The 12,068-nt window shown below is 40.4% G+C and overlaps 1 protein-coding gene across 1 annotated transcript in view; it reads left to right on the top strand.

Annotated features, from left to right (window-relative positions):
- LOC311170646 (cytosolic beta-glucosidase) overlaps nt 1-10,479 on the top strand; it is a gene marked incomplete at both ends in the record, with an annotated part of 90,191 nt that extends 79,712 nt beyond the window's left edge. Inside the window, one exon of the mRNA XM_084233023.1 lies at nt 10,280-10,479. Coding sequence (XP_084089149.1) covers nt 10,280-10,479 — 200 coding nt within the window. The remainder of the gene's footprint in view (nt 1-10,279) is intronic.
- Between the last annotated feature and the right edge of the window lie 1,589 nt (nt 10,480-12,068).

Raw genomic sequence — 12,068 nt, 5'->3', positions numbered from 1 at the left:
CAGCGCTTTCATCTGGGATGAAAATAACACTGATCTCATAGGGTTGTTTAAAAAGCATAGTAATGTCAGTTTCACTTGTAAACTGTAAAGCCTCAGGATCATTGTTAGTAATTCCTCCAACCTGATTCATTTATTTAATTCTCATTCTTATAACACAGCTACAAAGCTAGGAGTCATTAAATTCTTCCTTGCAGGTAGCTGGCCTATAAGATTTGACTCTGCTTTACAGTATCTCTAGTACCTTCCCCTGCCTCCTATCCCATTAAGACTTCTTTAAGTATAAGGCTTTTGCCGCCCCTGCCTAGTCCTAACTTCAGGCTCCAGTCTGTTGGTAAATGATTGTTCAAATGTATAATTTAAACGGCTTACAAATCCACCTAAAACTCCCTTCTGGTTTCTTATTGGCTGCAGCATCAAAGTCCAATTTTGTAGCATGGTGCCTTTTAACACACTTCCCCAGGATCACTCTTGTCCTTTATTGATGACTTGTGTCTCATCAAATGAGATGTTTCCAGAATGTGTCCTTTTTTCTGGCCTTTTCCTTTCATATCTTCTGTCCATCCTTCAAGATTATTCTAGAAAAAAGCCTTCTAAAAGAGCCTTATCTGATGTTCTTTTTCCCCAATTCCTGAGTGAGTTAGGAGCTTCTCTTTTCTGTAGCCCCTTGATGCCAGTGTCTATCTCGATTGCACTGAATCATACTCCTTTAGGTAGTTCTCTTTCTTGTACGACAGGACCCCTTGAGGACCAGGATCTCATTCATCCTGTTTCTTTATTCCCAGTGATTTAGAACCCAGACAATAATTGTTTGAATGAAAGGAAAAATATACTTAATGAAAATAAGTGCATGTAATTGTCCTTCAAGAATAGTCTCTACGTGGCTAATCCGCTCTCCAAGAGGTCAGCAAAGGAGACCACACTTGAGAGGTATTATCAAATGCATAACCTCAGGCAAAAGTCTCACCTTGACCACATTTACTTTCTTTAAAGGTCATTTCTGTGTCCATATGATGGAAATAAGAGCATCACTCTTTAAGGATTGGTGTGAACAGCTTGGCTTTTAGTAATGAACACTAGCTCTTACTTTTCCTGTGTTCCAGGGTAGTATCAGCTGCCATCTTTGATTTTCATCTGCTATCGTCCTTGAGTCTGAAAAGACTTGAGAGATAATGCCCTGGTTGCATATTTATGATGATTGTTGAGAGTCTGGAGATAAACGGTTTAGTATAGTAAATAGATGCTCCTCCTTGTCTTCCTCCCTCCCTTTTTGTTTCTCTTCCTCCCTCCTCCACTTCCCTCTTTTTTTCACCTTTATTTCTCTGCCTTCCTCTCTCCCTCTCCTTTTATCCCTACCTTCTTTCCTTTTGTACCCTCAATACACTTGTGAAATAACAATCCCTGCTCAAAAATCTTACCTTGTTGCATATTACTGATAGCATCTGTATCTCTAGGAAGTTAAAGTAACTTCTGCATGTCTCTAGGTCTATTGTATAATTTCAAAGTCAAAAATCTTAAATTAAGTTTTTAAATTAAGTTTTTAAATTAAGTTTTGGCTCTGTATTTTTTATTTTGAAGGTCAAATCTGATATAATCCTCCTATAAGGATGTAGGGTTGGGTTCATGTAGGATCATGGGTTCAAGGAGAATAAAATAGGATCTTATTAGATAATTTTCAGTCACTCTGACATATGCATAATGATTAGGTAAAGCAATCTTACATAAAATGCATCCTTAAAATTCTAAGAGGTATTACTGTGCATTGTGCTGGGTAGAGAAATAAAAGAAATGCAAGTATCATATAGACTATGGAAAAACCCAAAGAGATTCTAGTCCCAATAGACCTATCTATAGATAATACTCATCTCAAACACACATTTGATCATATGAGTGGTCTCAAACACACATGTCTTATCCATGCATGTCCTGATTAAAGACAGAGAAAGAAATAGAATCGAGGCCTCATACTGTGTGCAATGCTGGTGACCTTGGGAGAGGCCATTAAAATGGACTCATGGACATAATTACAACCTTGATGTGGTTCATACTTTCCCTCCTTACAGTAGCTAAAGAACTCATTTATCTTTCAAAGTTCAATTCAAATACCTGTTCCTATGGAAAGTGGAACTTCCCAGGAGAATTGTCACCCCCTCTTTGTCCCTCCACATATCTCTTGAATACAATTGAATATTGTATTAAATTATTGAATACAATACTTTTATTCAAAAAACAATTATTTGGGGTCTCTCTTCCCAATGAGACCATCAACTACTGAGGGCAGAAAACCATATGCTATTTATCTCCGAATCACCACACCCACCCTGGAACCTGGTACATAATAGCTGCTCAGTGGGTATTTGTGGAACAAATAATGAACAATGACTGTCAAGTATTTGAACCAGATATGGTGTCACAGAGCTCACTTGCAAAGGGAAGTGTTCATGGCCCCTCCACCCCTGCCATCGCTAATGAATGAAGCTCAATCTAAATTCACTAAATTCTCTCCTCTTTGCAGGAATACAGGATTGAGCTGCTCTGTTTTCCGTACAGGAAGACTGGTGGGTTCTACATGCTATAATATTGGGATCCCCAAAGTTTAGGAGGAGTGCTACCTCATGACCTTCTTTCTAGCATCCATAGAAGTTTTATTTTCTGAATAAGTATTGATGGCAGCTTACAAAATATTGCAAACCTATGTAATTAAAAAGAATGAGACTAGTCACTGGTGGGCAGTGCACGGCTAAGTGTAGGAGAAGACAAATTCTTCAGGTGCCTGCGATTTTATAATTGTACTTGCTTGGGAAGCTTATTAAAGCCTTGCAGGTGCAATGTTTCATCACAGAGTAGTGAACCTTTGAAAGATATGCATAATAAACAGAGTTTGAAATATGTTTTTATTCCAGGCCATATGGTCCTGTCTGGAGCTTTGCTGGATCTTTGGGTCAGTTCATTGTTGAAAGATGGGCTTGCAAAGACCCACCTCTCGGAGCAGCTGTCAGAGCCCTATCAGAACGAATCTGCTTTTGCATGATTATTTATTTTATGTGGCGCTCTGAAATGAGCCCAGCCTTGCTCAGTAGCTGAAATGTGCTGAGCAAAGTCTCTTCCCTGAACAGCTTGTGGTCACATCACCAAGCAGTGTCCTTCCTTGTCCTTAAAAGGCAGACTAGGGAGACTTGCACAATAGGCCAGGACAGACAGTCTGGGTGAGGTGTACCCACCTGGGCTTGAACTTGGTGCCAGCAATATGAAAACGTACACTGCAGCATTTTAAAGAGGTGTCATTGGTTTTCTCAACTCTGTTATTCACTTTCTTCTGTCTCTCGACTCTAGGCAATTATAGCGGCTGCTGTTTGCTAGTGCTTGAAGTGTTTTAGCCACAGTAATGTGGTGAGGATAATGCTAACACTTGCTTTGTTTCCCTTTGTGATCAACAGACAGGTGGCATTTCTTCCTCTGAGAATGGTTTTTTAAGGGGCATTTAATAGAACTAATTCAGCATTTATTGTGTATGTATAGGAATATGAGTAACTGACTTCAAGTGATCACAGGACACTGTCCTAGCATGCATAATGAACAGTGAGTCAATCAGATTGGAAGGAGATGTGTCTGGCTTTTTACTTGGACAAGGTGAATTTGGAGTTGAATTTTTTCATCTTGGCCAAGAAAACAATCTTGCATTGTTATGGTCTATTTTTCTCTATTCTATTGCTAACGTTATCCTCAGTACTGGACATCTTTTTTGTAGTCATTCATTTTAGCAATATTACACAAGGCCCTCTCCTTGACAGCCACTATTCTGAGCATTAAGAATATAACAGCCATGTGCTTACTGCTTTCATGGAGATTAGCGCCCATAGTACAAGGCCGATAGAACAAATAGTAAATTCCATGTAGTATAGATGTTATGGGACGGAAGTTAAGGGTGCTGAGTGGTTGCATAGAGGAAAACCTAGGCGTGATCTTGGCTCTTCTACTTAACTCCTTGAAGCTAGAGGACCCAGTCTACATTAGATTCCCTCTCCACATATGAGAATCATTCTGCTAAAAATGGCAACTTTTTTATAGCTGATGCTCAGTAAAGTATTTTGGATGTGAGGAAGGAACGAAAGATAATAACAAGGATATAAAGACATTAGTCCATTTAAGTAACACATGGCTTGACAAATTATAGTTCTAAACTCCTAAGAGAGTTTTAGAGCAAAACGCTCCATTTTTCTTTTTACCTCACAGGCAGCTGTCATTTGGTTTACCCACAGACCACTCGTACCACCTGAGGATAGAGCTATGTGACCCTGCTAGCATGATGTGGGTGTCAACTATTCTCTTCAAAGCCTGTTCTTAGGTGGCTGTCATTACCAGAGATGGGGCATTTCTATATACAAGTAGATCAATATTCTTATGACCTAAAACATTGAAATGGCAGTTATTCAAAAGTATGTACCTCAGGCTTGGGGTACGATCAGATGATGGAAGAGGTTTTTTCCTGGGACGCCTCTATGGTGCTCTAAGGGAATTCCAGTTCTAAGGAACCATCCTCCTAGTTTATGATCATGCCCCAGGAAGTTCAGTGATACTCCAGAGCATTAAAAGCATCCGGAGTGAATAGATCAAGGGAAAGCATTTGAGAGGACTACCTCAGAAATGCAGCCAAGGTAAAATAAAGGGTTCTTTGGAAAACACTTGGAGTCAGAGGTGAAGTATAGCAGCAGCTGGGACAGTGCAGAAGCCTGTGGGAAATGCCAGAAAATGACAGACCAGTGGAAAGTGATGGAAAAAATCTTAGGAAAAATTTTAATTAAAAGCTTGAGGGTGGTAATTGGATTAAGATATGACTTCCTCTTAGACAGTGAAGCTCCATGAAATGAAGGCTCTTTATTTTGCTCACCACGATAGTCCCAACTCCTAGCATAAAATACATTAATTTGTTTACCATAGGGAGGACACTGTGTTAGGATTCCAGAAATCTTGAGTAATGCTGTTCCTTCCTCTGCGACACCAACTCCAGGGAGCCTCAGCAGCACCCCAAGTTCCCGGCAGCCTCACCCTCCGTTTCTTGTCTATAATGATTTATTTTCATGACCCGCAACTGACCTGTTCCCACAGAGCACCAGCCCTGCCCCAGGTGCTGTGCTTGCCCCGGATGCCCTGATTTCTCTGGATCTCAGCACTGAGCGTTTTGTGCTGACTCTATGCCCTCCAAAAGCTGTTGGAAACCAGATGGAGGGAAGAAAGAAAACAGGTTTCATTCATTGTTCTTCCCGACTCAGAGAAATCACAACAGCAGCGGCAACATGACAGCAAGTAGTATAGACAGAGTGTTTACTATAAACTAGGGATTACGCAAGAGCTTTATATGTAATACATTTATTGGATATCCATTACAGCCCTAGGAAGAAGATGCTCTGACCCACCTTTCATAGGAAGGGAAAGAAAGTCTCAGGGAAAAGAAAGGAAGACAGGATAAGAGGGAAGTGAGTTGGAAGGAAACCATCTCAGAGGGTGAGTTTCACTTGCTGAGAACTTCCCTATTGCAGCAGAAGAAGCTATAATCCGCATATTGATGGAGAAATTATAGAAGATGACGTGAATAAGTAGCTACCCTCAGATCAGCTTTATAATTTAATTATCTTTAGAGGAACCTTCTCCACAGCTTGTTATTTGTAGCTTTTTCTACCCCCCCAAGTTCAATGTCAGGAACAATATAAATAATTAAGGAATCTATACAGCTTCTTTATGGTTAATTGGTATTTTCCTATAAAATAGTAGAAAATTTGCTTTTGGTTTTCAAAGATTATCTTTTCAAAGGTTCATGGTTTTTTTTTTTCTTTTTTAAGTTCCATGTGCAGATTCTGTCTCCTGTGTTGGGGTTACTTGGGCACCTCCACTGTGCTGCCCAGCCACTGATGCTCACCAGGAGCTGGGGGAGGGGTAGGGTTTATTGTGCATTTTTTGCGTGTGTTTAGCTCTACTTGATGTAGTTTTATTTTACAGTTTTCCAAAGGAAGGGGGAGGCAGCCTCTGCCCGATATTCAGCTTAAACTGTCCTCTGACTGTCGTGCTCAAGTTCATTTCAATCCAACTCAGAGACACACTTTCAAAGTTAGTGTGAGGGGCAATTGCCAGAAAATCTGTGGCAAACCGTGTCCCAGAAAGGTGCTCTCTCTTCAGCTCGGCCAGGTTTTGAGAGTCTCACAGCCCTTGACAAGATCACATGGGTGGTTTGGGACTAGGAACTCACCTAGCAGCCCCTCTGACAGCCTGGAGCATTTGTCCCTGTGGCTCTTGCTACAAATCACCACCCATTTGGTGGCTTAACAACATACCTTTATTCTCTCATAATTATGGAGGCCAGAAATCTGAAGTTAATGGTGTCAATAGGGTTGGGGTTTTTGGAGGCTCTGAGGGGGAATCTGTCCCATGCTTCTCCACCAGCTTCTGGTGGCGGCCTTGGCATTTCTTGGCCTGCACATACCATTCCAGCTGTGTCCTGCTTCACATTGCCTTCATGGCTGCATATCTCTTCCCTCCTCTTCTTTGATAAGGACTCTTGTCATTTTGGAATCACCATCATCCAGGATAATCTCATCATGACTAAATTTGCAGGTCCTATTTTCCACATATGGTCACCTTCACAGGCTTTAAATGGATAATTTTTGGGGGACACCACCAATCAATGCATTAAATATGGTTGATTAATAGGATCCACTGAACAGGGCTACGCTTTGACTATGAAGTGGGAGAGATGCGAGGAATTCTGACACTCCTCAGCATGCAGGGTCTGCCTGTTGTCAGTGATCATCCTTTTTTTCAAGGTGTGTAACCTGGTCTGCATGGAGCCAGGTCTCTTTGCACAGATCTCCCCTGGTATGACTGTCAGAGAGAGGGCTGAGGGAGATTATTTATAAATCTCACCTCAGTAGAGTTGCCTCTGGATTGGAATTGTGTTCCCTATATTGTAGTGGACTATCAAAACTTACCTTGATTAAGTCTCAAACTGGACTAAGTATAAAGATCACTCAAAGGATTTATTAAAAACAAATTCTGGGGCCTCCCCAGTGGCGCAGCAGTTGAGCACTGGGCTGCAAAGCTGCCCACAACCTCTGCAGCGCCGGTTCCATCCCTGGCCGCTGGTGAGGGTCCCACATGGTGCGCAGACCTCTCCTGCCGCACCCGCTGCTCCTCTCAGCAGTGTCCTCCATCTGTCTGCCTGTTCTGCTCCCCGCTCTGGCTCTGGTGAATTCTCTCACCCTCCCGCGCTTCTGACTGTACCCAGAGCATGTATAAATAAATAAATAAACCTTTAAAAAAACAAATAAACAGAAATTCTCTCATTTCAACCTGTATTAGTTTACTGGGTGACCATGGCAAAATGTCACAGACTAAGTGGCTGAAACCACAGAACATTCTGAGAGACTTGCAGTCTGGAAGACACAGTGGATATTGTCACATGTCAATATGAGTAAGGACACTTGGTTCTGATCCTAGAGAAGAAGACAATAGAAACCCCAGAAGCTCTGCCCTAAATGTCTTTTCCTTCAGTTGATGTTAATATGCATCCTTTCCTGGAGTAAACCATAACTACAAGTGTAACAATTTTCAATGTATTCCATGTCCTCTAATTATTGAAACTGAGGGTGTTTTTGAGAATCCCTGCAACTTGCAGTTAGTGTCAGGAGTGAGAAATAACTAGGGGAGAACTGTGTTCTCACCATTTCTGCTTGGCTAGTGGTGGGGAGGGAGAGAGAGAGAGAGAGAGAGAGAGAGAGAGAGAGAGAGAGAGAGAGAATGTGTGTGTGTGTGTGTGTGTGTGTGTAGTACAACTGGGCTCTGCTAATTAGAGCAGCCTGGGTAAAGCTATAAGATATTGGTGAGACTTCAATATTGTGCTCCTGGCATCCTGATGGCCTTCCTGCTGACAGTGAGACCCCTGCCATTGGCCTTTTAGTCCCAAACCAAACTTTGACTATGTGATGGGTCACGCTTTTATCCCACTGTGCTCTGTAAACACACACAGCCCGTCAGTCTGTGTTTACTTTGCCTCCAACTCTGGTTAATAAAAACAAGGTGAACTTACAAACATGTTTTTAACCTAGTAAGATTTGGGACCTCATAAATCGTGGTGACAAGAAATGCGATGATGATCTCTTTCTGTTCTTGAGGAGGCTGGAGAACAAGTGTGCAGGTTCCAGCTCAGGTGTCATTTTTCCCACCGGTGGCACAGTGAGATGGATTCCAGTAGCCTAGCCCCTCAGTCCTAACTGGGTAATTCTCTACTTGAATGTTCCTGCAGTGAAAATGCAGAGACATCCTCTAGTGTCACTCGGGCAGTTAGTACCTGCTGTGGGACTCCTGGTAGTTAACAATGAAATTGTCACGATTTCCTTTCTGTTCCTTCCAAGCAGGCAGGGCATCATTTTTATCCCTTGGTTTAGCACAGGAATCAATCCTTTTGTCCATGATTGGTGGGATTGTGTGTGTTTTCAGATACTACCTGGCTTTGCACCTGCTGGCAGGCTTGCTTGTGGGACAGTAGTTCTGCAAAGGAAAAGAAAATATACAGATTCTCTCATTACCCCACATGGAATTACAAGGCAGGCAAAGGAGATTGTTGTTTTCTGATCTGATATTTGACTTTGGGCATTTACATTCTTAAAGATAAATTACCCAGAACTTAGCTAAAATAATATTTTAACAAGTTGTTATTTTGCAGATTTAATTGACAGAAGGGAGGCCACACAAAAGGCAATGTGAACAAATAGAGGAAGTAGAATCTAGTAAATGTTCTGATTTCTTAAGGTTTGACGTGCTTGAATGTTATATATTTCATTTTCCAACAATGCTTAATTTAACCAGAACCAATCCAGGATGGCTTAATTCCTGCTTTGAGACCATTCATAAGGTACTTTCTAAGCAAAGTAGTTTGAAGGCTTTACATACAAAGGTAGAAGTGTTATGCTTCAATTAACCTGTCAGGAACCTTTAGTCTATGGATTATCCATAATCAAAAAAAAAATCCAAGAAGATTTGGAAACATCTACTTGTATTGTAATATATGAGTATAGCACTTCTTTTAAGAAACTCGAAAAATATGATTTGTACTAAAGAAAAAAATGAAGGGGTGGCTCAGCTTCCTGAGGCTGGAAGAGTTATTTTGATTGAAAACAATCCTCAGTACAATTAACACTTATCAAATGAATCTTCATTTACACCCAGTTTATTCAGGAATCTGTATGTAGTAAAGCAAACCTGACTTTTAATTTTGTTTTCACACTAAGAATGGATATTGTGTACCCCATCGATGGGGCTTACTTACTCTGCTTTTAAAAAGAAAGTAATCAATGCAGAGGTTCACACAACTTCAGAGGTTTGCCCATCTTAAAATCCTAATAAGAATAAGGTCAGTTCTGTGACCACACTGATGGAAATCAGCGTCAAACTACTGAGAGTCATGTTATAATATGGAGCCCATGGATGGGCTCTGGGGCCTCAACAATGAAATTATTTAGAATATTGCGTTTGTGCAGATACACATTTTTTTGGGGACATGGCCCAGAACTTTGTCTCCTAAGGGGCTGAAGCACCACTTTGAATTTTGTTGGGGACAGAGTGGATGACATAACGTTTCCATTGTCTACTCGGTATAAATTATAGGTACAGCCTGAGCTGTGTGCTGACCCTTTTCATTTTGGAGGTTCTATTTCCAGAGAATTATAACAAGTGAATTATAACACATGTCTCGGTTTGTTCAGAGAGACACAAAATAAGTGCTGGTTCTTCCTTAGAGATGTCATTATCACATCTTTCAATTTATCAGTGGGTTTTTTGATTATCTGGAGGTTGTGCTTGGAAGCAGGCCTCTGTCTTTACTGAATATAATTCTGCGTACTAGGAAGAGACTATGTATGTGTGTGTACATGTGTGTGCACATGCATATGTGTGTGCCTGGACATGTGTACGCTTAATGCAGGTATGTGTGAAAAGCAGTAGGTATTGAAAAGATGTGCATTGAATAAATGAATGAGTTATTGAATAAAACAAATGTCAAAATAATTGAATAACAAATAATTGGAATAGTACATAACTTGATTTCTCAGTAAAGCCTGTTCTAGGTTAATGTAGAAAGCTTGACAAGGGGATTGAGAGGTTTTTTCTTGTTTCCATTGTGATCTCCTGAAGGACAAATAGACCCACACTAGTCATCAGTGTTTTTTCTATGTTCTCGTGAAGGCTTCCTGGAAATGACAGTTTTTGTTTTTTGTTTTTCCCTTCTACATTTCAGCAATCCAAGTTGACAAAGTCAATGTCAAAGTGTATTGTGCGTGGTCTCTTCTGGACAACTTTGAGTGGCTCCAGGGGTACAGCTGCCGATTTGGGCTCTTCCATGTTGATTTTGAAGATCCAGCCAGGCCTCGGGTCCCTTACACTTCAGCCAAGGAGTATGCCAAGCTCATCCGAAACAATGGACTGGAGGGACAGTAGTGAAATGTTGCTGGGCAGTATTGCCTGTGGAAGGGGCCTTTGCTTTTGGAAAGGGAATGGCTTTGGTGATCCCCCAACAACCTCAAGTTGCCTTTGTAATCAACAGCTTCTATCGGCTGATATGTGATTATGAAATCTGAATAGGTAATGCTTGGAGATGTATTTAATGATGGCCTTTATTTGCATTTGGATCAATGAAGCTTTGAAAAAAAAAGAATAGAAAACTATGGAAGTTAATTTTTATAATGAGAAATCAGATAGGTTTGGAAACTTCAGTTTAAATCCTTAGGATTTTACTAGAAAAAATAATACATATTTGTAAAGACAGTCTGCTCAAGATTTATCACTTGAACAATGACCACTTAAAAGGATGCTTATTATGAGTTTGTCATCTTCAGGTCACCCAAGCTATTGTTTGCTTAGTAGACCCATTGTCATGTGGTGCATAGGGTTTCCACTTTTAAATCCAGTTTTAAAAGAATCAAAGTTAAAAGTTAGTCATACTAGCTAGTTATGCATTCTAATTCATAAAGGGATTAGATGAGAAACTCTTTAAAATGCATTTGTTGATGTATTTGCCATGATCTGTATGTATGCACAGACAAGTGCACCTTTCTCTTACGTGATGAACTTGAAAAATAAATGAATAAAACAAGTTAGACTGTGACTAGCAGACACAGTATTTGAGTTGATTAGCAAAGTGACACCAAAAGATAAGTTAAATAAGAAGCAGGGTGTGAAAAAAAAAAAAAAAGCAGTGTGTGGTCTCTACTTCTGAGTATTTTTTTTTCAAATTTAAATTCTATATGAACATTAATTAATGTTCATGATATAAATATATGAGTTAAAGACCCCATGAGTGTAAGCAAAGAAGAGGGCAGGGGAATTCGTTACTTTGGTACTTGCATGTATAACCTGCCTGTGGGTGGGTTGGAGTTGACATTTTACTCTGTGTCTTCATTCCTGCAAGGCTTTCACAGATGTGGAGTTTGGGTCCTCACATGCATATTTAAGATGCATTTACTCAACATTGATTTGTGCATCAAGCTTGCAGTCAAGAGGTAAGTATTGTCATCCCTGTTGTGCAGACAGAACCTGAGGCCATACAATGTACCTCTTCCTCTGGTCACATTACTGCTTGCTCAATGGACTCCCACTTGCTTGGCATCAGCTCTATTCTCAGTCCTGCACACAAAGGTTGGAGTGCCCTGGAAGTATTCTTTGAGTTTTTTAAATAGAAGGAAAAAAAAAAAAACAAAAACAAGCGTAGGTATGGATTGCTTGTGCAGGAGGAAGTAGGAAGGGTTTTTTTTTAACTTTTTTATTATTATCATTATTTAAATTTTATTTTTATATTCCCCATATAATTACAACCCCCTTATTTTGACCCCAATCTCTCCTCTCCCCACCCCCCAGCCCCCATAGAGTGTCTCTGGTTCATAGTTTTTTGTTGATTTTGATTTTCACTTTCTTATAGTTATTAATTTTCCTGGTCCCTTATTTAAGTTTTCTAGATTCCTGCTATGAGTGAGACCATCCGGTATTTTTCTTTTTCTTTCTGGCTTATTTTGCTGAGCATGATCCCTTCC

Source organism: Talpa europaea (genome assembly GCF_964194135.1).
Source record: "Talpa europaea genome assembly, chromosome: 5".
Taxonomy (NCBI): domain Eukaryota; kingdom Metazoa; phylum Chordata; class Mammalia; order Eulipotyphla; family Talpidae; genus Talpa; species Talpa europaea.
This window is presented reverse-complemented; position numbering and strand designations above follow the sequence as displayed.